At 41.0% G+C, this 11,020-nt stretch overlaps 1 protein-coding gene across 1 annotated transcript in view; it reads left to right on the forward strand.

Annotated features, from left to right (window-relative positions):
* LOC146802186 (mitochondrial ornithine transporter 1-like) overlaps window positions 1–10,760 on the forward strand; it is a 144,367-nt gene extending 133,607 nt beyond the window's left edge. Inside the window, exon 7 of the mRNA XM_085621772.1 lies at window positions 6,606–10,760. Within this exon, the coding sequence (XP_085477898.1) occupies window positions 6,606–6,733 (128 nt within the window). The 3' untranslated portion in view covers window positions 6,734–10,760. The remainder of the gene's footprint in view (window positions 1–6,605) is intronic.
* Window positions 10,761–11,020: the final 260 nt, after the last annotated feature.

Here is an 11,020-nt window from a genome sequence, read left to right on the forward strand (position 1 = left end):
ATCAGCATTGATGCAATTTCTGTTTTAAGTGCCACAGCCAATTCAGAAGTTCATTCAGTCAGCCCCGAGGTAAATGTATTGCACTGACAACTTTCTCACTTGTAATTTGAAAGAATGTATGACGTTACTACGTGAGCAAATACCACGCGGTAGGTTACAACGCGGACGTTACAACGACCGCGTTGTTACCACACGTGGCTTTACATCGCAAGTCGTTTCTACGACTTGCGCTAGATGGCGCGCTGGACTTAGGAATAGTATAAATTACTATTCCTACTCCAGTTAGCGCAACAACAGAGAATGTGTTGGACTTAAAATCCAACACATTCCCTGGTGTTGCACGCCACCTAGCGCAAGTCATAGAAATGACTTGCGATGTAAAGCCACGCATGGTAATAACGCTGTCGTTGTAACAACCGTGTTGTTACCTACCTGCGTGGTAACGGCATCGTTGTAAACGCTGTTTCCCAATTTGAAAATATGACACACCTTTTCTTGAATATTTCTGCTTTGGTGTTTTTTATTCTCTTCTAAAATGTATTACATTTATTTATACTCAATTCATCCTGTCATTATTATTTCTTATAGAGCTTTCTGAATTCCCTATTTGTGCTCTTAATATTAATATATCATCTGTCACATCTGTCTAGGATGCTGTTTATTTCTGAGAACTAAACATATTGCATGATATAGTCACAAGGATTTGCCACTGAAAGTGCTCTTACTGTGTTGGCAGGAGAAATTTTACTGAAAAAGCTCTGCCACCCTGGTAAACCATTCTTGTTTTGGCTGAAGGGCTTTAGCTAGGAAGGAGGAGTTGTGGCAACTCCTGCTCAAGCACTTTGGCGGTGGTAAATAAGCCATTTGGGGCCTTATATGGAGGTGGGCAGATGGTAGTCCATTACAAACATGACTGATGTCCCGTTTGCCTTATTACAAGTACAATAGGCTATAAAAATGCTCTTGCAATATGGGCGGTCAGGACATCTGCCCAGGAGCGGCCCGTGCTGGTAAGCGGTGTGGGGCGGTGAGGGCGGTTTGGGTTGGATTTCAACGGACGATGACGAGTGAAAATGTCCCTCGTCATTGTCTGTCGAAATCCCCCCTCACCCTGCATCTGCTACGTTTCTGTGAAATAGGGAAAAATAGGCAAAATTGAACTCTTTTGATTCTGTGGGCAAATTTTCATCAAAGAAGAATGATTATGTTCCTCTGGTTAGAAATCAATATTTCCTTTATATTACTGGACACAGAGTCTGTAGATAGTGACACTGTAACACACCCCTGTCTTGACCCTTGTGACCTCTCGCTTGACCCTTGTGCCCCCTGATTTTAGTTCCATAAAATACATATATGGAGTAGTTCAATGTGCACTCTTATAATTAAATAAAAAAATAAAGATGTTAAATAAGCATATTTTAAACAATTTCTTACCAAGTTTAATTATTGTGAATACTTGAAAAATCATCATTTTAAATACAGTCTTCCTTTTAATGGTTCTCATTATGGATAGTGTTAAAACTGATCATAATTTAAAATGTATCAACAATAAGAAATAATTTAAGCCAATAACATAGTTCATATTCAAAAGAGTTCAAATAATGGAGGCCCCATTTTACTACTTTTTTGGAATTCACTCATTCTGATTGGAATTCCCAACTTTCTTTCAGATTCCTTGGAAAATCACATGATATCCATGCTTGGAATCCCTTCCTACTGTACAGAATTCTCGGCAGGGGGAATGGATTTCCCTGTGTTAAGGCACATTTTTTTGTTTTTTCTATGTGGGCAAAATATTTGCCTTGCAGAGAAACCCCTTTCAATGACGTTGAGCTCCACCTTTCTACCTTGTGCAACTGATGGACTGGAAGCGGATTTGGTGTCCCTTTAAAGCACTCCAAATGGCAAATTTCAATGTAAACACGTTGAACTTATTGGCCTTACAAGAATGGCACAGTGGGAAAGCTTAAACATTAAAGTTTTATTTTCAGATTATGACTCATACAGAAATCGAGTAATATGGCCAAAATTGATTAATCACACTATTCCCACAAAATAGACCAATCAGAATTAAACAATGTCAAACAGTTGCAAGTAAATGCATTTTGAAAGGCTCCCATTAATTTAAAACATGGAGATTCTCACGGATGCCACCTGTACTACAATAAGTTTTACTGCAATTGATGTGATTCTGCTGGGACAGCTAGGGAAAACCTTGTACATTTACAATTCTACTGAAAGAACATTTTAATATTCTTTCTTGCCTCTGAAAATTGATTCAAACATAATTCTACTGAGACATGAAAATACGAGTTTGTCCATGTGATACAGAACTTTAGCATCAACATTTTACAAAGTGAAGAATGAAACCTTCAGCTGCTGTTATAATTGGAGTTTTATTTTTATTAGTGCAACACATCTAATATGCAAAACCAAGTCTACACACCCACCAAATTTGACAATGACCCATTATGGAACGTCAGTGATAAAACAACACATCATACAATATCACTGAGGTCATAGGGTGTGTGATGTCACTTCCGCTACCCCTGGTATTTTGGGGAATTGATGTCCATCCTTCTGATAACTGTGTAAGTATGTCATACAACTGATACAACAAGTTTGAAGGAGGAACCCAAAATAATTAAAGTCAGTTCCTCCTGCAAACCTCACCAGAACGACAATTTCATGGCATTTTTCACTTATCGGGTGTGCTTTGCAGAAGTTTCCTCTATATCTGACAGAGCTCACATCCTAACTGTGGGCAAATTCTCTACACAAGGAGCTCATCTCCTACTCAAACTAATTCTTTAGAATCAACGGGTTACCCACTTTAAACAAGTATTGGCAAAGCCAATAGGCCTTATATTAATGAGTGAATGCATGCAAGCACAAAAATATACAAATGCACAACGTTTGCACTGCATCTGTCTCAGTTTCCTTTTAGTACCCACTATGTGCAGTCCATCTGGGAACTTGGGAAATAAAAAATGCACAAACATAAGACGCACAAAAAGTGACATATTGAACAGGCATGGAACAAATTTTATGCACAATTATTTAATGCTATCTCTATGTGTGCTGCAGAAAACACAGGCGTGTGCAGAATTCTTGTAAATATGGTGCATTCCTGCGGTTTTGAAATGGCGCGGCGCTACAAAATTTTCCACAGCACCGCACTATGCCATTTCTTCGTACATATGCCCCAGAGAGTGAAGGACAGTTGAACAGACCAGTAGCTCAAGAGTGCTGACAAAAAGTCCCTAAATATATGTAAAATATCTTTTGCTAAAAACAATGGTCTTGTATGACAGCTAAGATGTCGCAAAGGCCAGACCAATTACAAAGAGTCAGCCACTGATTCACATCATTTTAATTTCAAACATAATTGATAATCAGTGCTTAATCAGTAAATAAATGAATGCTGGTGCCCAAAGCTGTGCTCAGAAGCCCACACTGGTGAAATTAAACATCGACGCGCCGAAGTCTCCATCGTCTTAAATACACTTTGTGCTTCTTTAACCCAGTACCAGGCACTCCCTGCCCCTTTACCTCACTCTTGCAGGTTCCTGCTTTCTCCCTTTGAGACGGTTCTTCCTTCTTTCTCTTCCCAACCATTCACGCCGTGTGTTTTCCCCTCTCCTGCTATCCTCAAATGTCTAATGTGCAGGGGCATAAAAAGGCCCCTGCAGTGCAGGGGGGTCCCCTAAGTAAAGTATGCTGGCCTGAGAGCTCCTGAGTGAGGCGGAAGGGGGGCCTTCCTTGTACTTTGCAGGGGGGGCTCCTCGAGTTTCGTTACGCCACTGCTAATGTGGAAAAATAAGTGCTGGTCCCCAAAAATATGTGCCAGTGGCCCCGACTGGCAGCCACCTGTTCAAATTAAGCACTGTTGGTAAGACTACTTTAGGGTTTGTCCTGCACAATAAAGAATAACCGTTTAATACAGCTTGTGATATTAATTATAGAAGATGAATATTTTTTAAAACATTCTGGGCTTGCTAGAAAAATTAGAAATATGTCTGAAAGATTTACAGAGGCCTTAAGTTTCAAGAACATTTATGCATATGATTGCGGTTATAAAAATGAGAACGACGATACATATTATTTCTAAAAACATTCATGTTATTTATCTTGCTTATCTGGTGACATGGAGTGTGATCACCTAAATGGGTATTTCATGAAGTCTGAATAGCTAACTTTCTGATTGCCTTTTAAGGCACTACCAAATACGTATTTACTTTAATTAGACTGGAACACTGTTAAGGATAACTGTCTCTGTTAATTGTCAAGCGTTCCACTATGGATAGGTCCGTGCTTTAAAAATACCTGCACTAAATAAAAATAAATAACACTTCTTATTTAACTGGCCAATAAAAATGAGACGACTTATTTTAACACTGCGATTTGGAAAAGTCATTGATTGCGCCTACATGACCACAACATTACCAGATGGTAGTAGTGGCTGCTATAATTGTGTGTTTCTCTCAAAATTCTCGTAACAGTGGTGTCAGCGAGCACTGCTACTAAACGAGCTTTGGTGGGCAATCCAATATGGCTGCCAAACGCTTGCATTGAATTGCCTGGAACCAAATAGGCCCAGGGTAGCGCTAGACAAGGTGACACAGTGTGTATGTCTGGTGGCCATATTAAAACAGTTACAAAGCTGTGTTTCTGCTCTTTAGACCTATGTGTGGGATGGGAGAGCTTCCCTCATGATACCAGCATCACAAGGGTTATTGATTGTAGAAGCGCCAGGGTGAGCGGTATGAATGTATGGTGGTGGTAAGCAACTGAGGCATGGGTGTGCTGGCAATCTTAAAACCTCAATAGTACAAGTTTGCATTACATTACAAAAATGCTGTGAGGGAAACTACTTTTCGTTATGTGTCCCACACGTGTCAGAGGAGATTCCCTGTGATGGCGGCCGGAGCTGCAGTGGCTGTAACAGTTGCATGGGGGTGGGTACTGGCGGGAAAATTGCAAATTGTTTTTGATGCAATAAACACTATAGACAACATAAAAATGATTTTCTTCAGTGAGGCAATGTTAATGTAGCCATCTGCAAGATGCTGTGGGTTTTTCCAAACCTTATGAATAGCTCATTAAGCCAATGTATGAACGGGGAATCATCCATACAAGCCAATGGCTGAAGGGGGTTGGCCCAAAGCACATTTCTTACTGATGTATGCTATAATAAGTTGTGATGAATGGTGTGTACTGTGAAGTGTGCATAATGGTGCGGCTTGTGGAGTATGTGTAGTGTTGACATTAGTAATTTCCAGCCAGCTAAAGCTCTGTGTAGTGACGCCTAAAACTGCCTGCCTTGTGCAGGAATAGGCTATGGAAGTAAATGTCAGAGAGAGAGAGTGAAAAGAATTTAGAAAGAAATAGTTTCATTGAAGATAATTAAATCATAATTATTGACCTGAGCTCAAGGAGAAGCTGCATAACGATTGGTAATGGTAATTAACAGCTGTTAACGCCCACCAGCACATTAGTATTCAGGTTGATAGCAGCCCTTCCCAGCATCATGTCCCCATACTTGATCTGTTCCGGTTTGCTTCTTGTTCACTGTCACATTCACTCAAATCAGGAAGTATTAGAGTCAGGCAAACAACAGTAGTTGCTGCTCTCATTGTAAGCCTTCAAAACAGCTGAGCCAGTTTCACAGTTCCATGGTCATGTTCATCACATTCACTGAAGGGAGGGAGAGGTGTGGCGCAGCGGCTGACTCCCGGGGGAGGGGGGCAGCTCAGCTCAGCATCATGTGACTCGGGGCACTTAATCTCCCCAACCGCCCTCTGCGCCTTGGAGAACTAAATAATGCAACATGGTTGATTAAATTATGCGGTAAGAAAAGTTATGCAGCATAATGTCGCACATTTGTGGCACTATGGTTTCCTTATTTTGTCATTTTAACACACATTAATGGTGTCTAGACACATGATCTGATTGATTTAAAATTAGATCACCTTCAAATGAATGTGTATGTTACAATCTGTATCAATGTTTTAAAACTTTCTTATCACTGTTTTAAAGAAGTCAAGTATATGAATTGTTGTATTTATAATATCGCACATATTTTGTGCACATTTTATATTGTTGATCTCTGGCGAGGTCTAAATCAATAAAAGTTCATTGATTGATTCCACCTTATTAGTATTAGTTTAATACCAATTTGTTAGCTGAATACAGTAACTGAAAATCGAAAAGTAACCAGGAAACCTTTAGAAAGCTCCTGCTACTGCTCAGCACCACATATGGTACATATTTAGTAACTTTAGATTCCTTTGCGTTGCATATTTTTCTTGAATCCTACTAATTATGCAGCAGTGGGTGAATTATGTGGCGAGTGCATTAAATCCATAACTAAGTGGAACATGGAGGCGCCGCATAATCGCATAATTCTGGTGGCCCTGAGTCTACTTATCCTAGCCTAACAGTTTGAGGTTTATCAGAGCTGTGTCACCTCTACTAATTAGCACTATTCAGCATTTGAATGTTTTTCACAGAATGCCAATATTTAGCAAACAATGTCTCAACATGCAAATGGAATATAATTTTGAATCTTCACGTTTTGAATCTCTTCTGATTTATTTTTGCAGGTGTTTTCGCCTTATACTCTGGACTGAAGCCTACACTGATTCGTGCATTCCCAGCCAACGGGGCACTATTCGTGGCCTATGAATACAGCAGAAAGTTAATGATGAAACACTTTAATCCCCAGGACTGACCAAATATACTTCCTTAGGAGACGCAAGTTTTCCAGAATGACTTCAGAACACTAGGGAAGAGGCGGCTGACATTTTTTTGAGAGCGGTGGATTATGAAGTTAAAATCAAGATGGTGTTTTTCAGTGTTGTTTTCTCATTGAATATAGGTATAGTTGTTCATGTTATTCCACTAGGTGGAACAAGATTCTAGTAGCAAACTATACGCCTGGCGCACACATTTGGGACATAAACAATCCCAGTGCAGAACATGTCACTTTCTATGTTCAACAATTAAAACAAACATTTGCAATGTAATTGATCTCGCCTTTGGGGCCTTATAAGTATTTAGCCATGCAGCATATTATGTGCAGCTGTCCGCCCGCATTTCTTTTCTATTTATTTACTTTTGTAACATTTGCAGCATGCCTACGCTTTAGCTTTAAACATGTGAATCTAAAGCACGATGTGCCGTGAATGCTACAAAAGTAAATAAATAGAAAAGAAAGGCGGGCGGACGCCATGTTTAAAAAGCCAGAGTGCAAGCTGCAAAGAGTGCGCAACATGAAGGATAAAGAAAGTATACAGTACTAGGTCAATGCTCCAGGGGAGGAGTAAGGAATGAGAAGGTGGGTCATATACCCACAAAAAAGCATACAGAAGAAAGCATTTCAGAAGGACACACATTTTAACCAATGGGCAGCCCGTAGAAGAGGATACAGCATGCCTCGCAGAGCATCGCATGAGCGCTGGCTAGGCTAGACCTAAATATAGACTATTTATTCTGCATGTTCCACCTGTTAGTATGTAATATCTCTCACTGTTGCGATTGTATTAAGGACCCCTACCTATAATTTGAAGGAGTTGTTTTACGTAGAGTAACACCAAAACCTCTTCAAATTCAGCCAGTTCTATGCAGTCAAGGTTCCTTCTAGTACCACGTTCGGTTCAGAAAATTTCAATCTACCTCCTCGAATCACACTCACTACCAAAAAAAATACATTCGTTCTACGAAAAACATTTGGTGCAGAAAAAATCACTCAATATTCAGGATCTATATTTAATTTAGAAAAATATTGTTTACTTCCAGGAATGGTACTCTATATTTACTAATAAAAGAGTGTTTTACATACTACAACCCCATGACTCATAGATAAAGTGGATTTACTCCTGTAAACCATATTCACTGCATAAAGTTTCACTACCTGCTGGAACGACATACAGAATATAGCATATATTTCCAGTGACCACATTGCATAGAGAAAAGATCACTTCGCTACCTGGAACCACATTTAGCTTACTACAAGTTCCTTTACTTTCTCGGGGCATATTCAGCACAGAAATTGACATGACTTCCTAGAATCACATTCAGTGTACAAAATGTCACTCTACTTCTAGGAATGACAATCAACATAGATATAGTTAATTTATTTGCTGGTACCATATTCAGAACAGAAATAAATCAATTCCTTTTTAAAAACAGAAAAAAGTCACTTTACTTGCATTTCAGTATTTCCCTTCAGTGTTTTTTGTACCATGATACACACTCGTCATTGTAGCAAATCTCGAATATGCTGGTGCAATCAATATTTTTATTTTGCTTAAATTTAACAGGGTCTGGTCCTTTTTAATAGAGTCTGAAACTCCCCTCTGTTGCAACTGCTTCTTGCTCCATTTGCCTTCTGAAAGGCATTCTTTTTCTGAGTAGGTGCTTAAATTAGGTGTTCTGGTAATTGAGTGTTAACTATATCATGGATGGCTGCAAATATTTTAATATTTCTGGCGGGAAGCTGTATTTATCAAAACGTGCTTGATGTTTAATTCTTCGGAGACAAGCTTTCTCCAGCTGCCATGTGTAGTCTCCACAAAGGCTTAAAAAGAATACTTATTAAAAAGGGACAATTCGCCTGTTTATATCATCCCTCGCTTTGGCAAGTTTCCATATTTGTAACATTAGGCCTAGTTCCTTGAGGGACACCTTTTCAATGTTGGATTGTTCAGAAAAGCCAAGAAAGGAAAAGACCATGTAATCAATGGAGCTTCGACACAGAGTCCATGTTTAGTGTGAGTATGATACTGGTGCACGTCTTGAATACATCCTTTCAGTATCTGCATAAGACAAGTGTCTGAGACTAGGCCGCCATTTATTTTCTCTCCTTGTCATCTTCTGTTTAACTATGGTACAGAGAGGCATGGGTGTCACAAGTGGAGGCACAAACTCATTGTCACTTAAACAGAACAGAATATGTGGGAAGAGGTGAGTTGTTCTCATTGCTGGATAGCGTCATCAGTCCGTCAGAACAGCCGCCAGATGTCAACTCTTATACCTTTGTGTGTTTTTTGTTCTACTTACACGGGGTTTACATATAGATACTACAGCCAGGCCAGGACTGCCCGTTGTGCCCACCGGGCATTCCCCTGGAGGCCGGCTGTGAGGTCCAGGGGGCGCTGCTGGCTCCACTGTCCTTTTCTCCAGCTTCCCCAGGTAGTTACAGCAGGCTGGGGGCGGGGCTTCAGGCGAAAGAGAGAGGAAAGAAAGCACAGAGAAAGATGAGGAAGGGAGCAGGGCTGGTTGGGGCTTTTTTTTTCGGGCTTCCAGTCTGGCCCTGCGTACAGCAGTGAAAGGATCAGGACATCATGTAATGAATCAGCATCTGTCCTGAGTTCAACTTATTAACGGTAACGTCCTAAAAGGGATATACTACTAGCATTAGCAGGTGGACAACTAGGTCAAGAGTAGCGGACACAAGCAAAGCTGAATGTTCATCTCTTTCAGCGGGTTATGTGACGTTACAACGCATGCCATTACCCAGTATGCCGTTGCAACGACAAACTTTACCCGACTTCCTGTCGGGGGAGTGCTGGAATTTGGAATAGATACATTTTCTATTCCAACTCCAGTGTGTGCAACAGTAGGGAAAGTGTTGGAGTTAAATCCAACACCTTCCACCCACGGCTACACACCTTTTTCCTTGCAACAGCAAGAGGGGTACATGCATGCGCTGTAACGGTTGCAGTGTATAGGCTGTTTCCCCTTTCAGCGCTACCCGCTAGCCGCTTCTTCATCGGTCAGTTCTATCCCTCAGGGTAGGATAGACGCTATTTCAGGGCCCCGCCTTTTGGAGGCCAACCTGCCCTGTTTATTCATGGCGGCTAACATGTCTTGAGAAGCTAGATGGTGCCATAAACGGACATATAGGCCAGGTATGCCGTTTTGTCCCAGGCCCCGCAAATACTTCTGACACGCTTTCTGCATGGCTAAACGCAAATAACCTATCCCTTGCAACTTGCAATTTTCTTAGTGACATACACTGGTGCTGCATTTGACAGGTTTTTTTCGTAATGCACAGTTTCGTCCAGGCTTTGAAGAGAAACCACAAATTTACACAAAGACTTTTAAAGCCCGTTTTAGTTCCTATTAAACACAATTCTGTGAAAGCTGCGCCATGTTCCATGTCAGCGCCTTCAAAGGCGCTTGAATATGTCAAGGTCTTGTCGACCTGCAGTGTTGTACAGCAGCCCTAAGGCCAGACGTTCATTTGCACACATTTTATACAATACTGTCTCGTTATTGTATGATTCATCGTTCGAGTGTATTATAGCTTTGGTGAACTCCATCTGAGCGACAAGTTTAGCCTCAGGGAAAATGAGCGATTACACAATGTTCTCCTGCAATTAGGCACATAAACGGGCAAGCACGCAGCGTGCTGGCTTACAAGGGACTCGGCGAGAACATGTGCTGAAGCAATAAGAAGTTACCTGATATAATGATATATTGTTCATGTTTGCCTTGCTCAAAAGTACATGTACAGGAAGCTTAATCAACGAGGAAGGACTCATAAAACTGAAGGGCAAACATGCTGACTGCACGACAAACGTGGAATGTGGCTTGCTGTGAAGTGATGTTTAATAACGCTCACTACGGTTTACAGCTTACAGTGCCTAGTAAAATGCACACTGAGAGAGAAGCACATTTTGATACTTATGACGTTGACCATACATGTTGTCATATATATTTTTCTTGAATAAATGTGCATTTGTCCATTTGTATATTTGCTTTAATGTTTGATGACAATGGTTCAATGAATGAATGAACGGGCGTGGGAGTGAGTCACGGCTGAAATATGTATTTCAGAGTGTGAACTCCCACTGATTGTTTGTTTCTGCTCAGATGACTTGTTCCGACCTTTTGACCTTGAGTTCCTGTCAAGGCTGCCCGGGGGGCCACGCAGTGGCCCCTCATCAGGGCGGCCGCCTCAGTGCCACAGGAAGGCACTGGAGTCGGCCTCCTAGTCTCCCTGGGCTGGGAC

This window comes from Triturus cristatus, chromosome 8 (assembly GCF_964204655.1).
Source record: "Triturus cristatus chromosome 8, aTriCri1.1, whole genome shotgun sequence".
In the NCBI taxonomy this organism is placed as follows: Eukaryota; Metazoa; Chordata; class Amphibia; order Caudata; family Salamandridae; genus Triturus; species Triturus cristatus.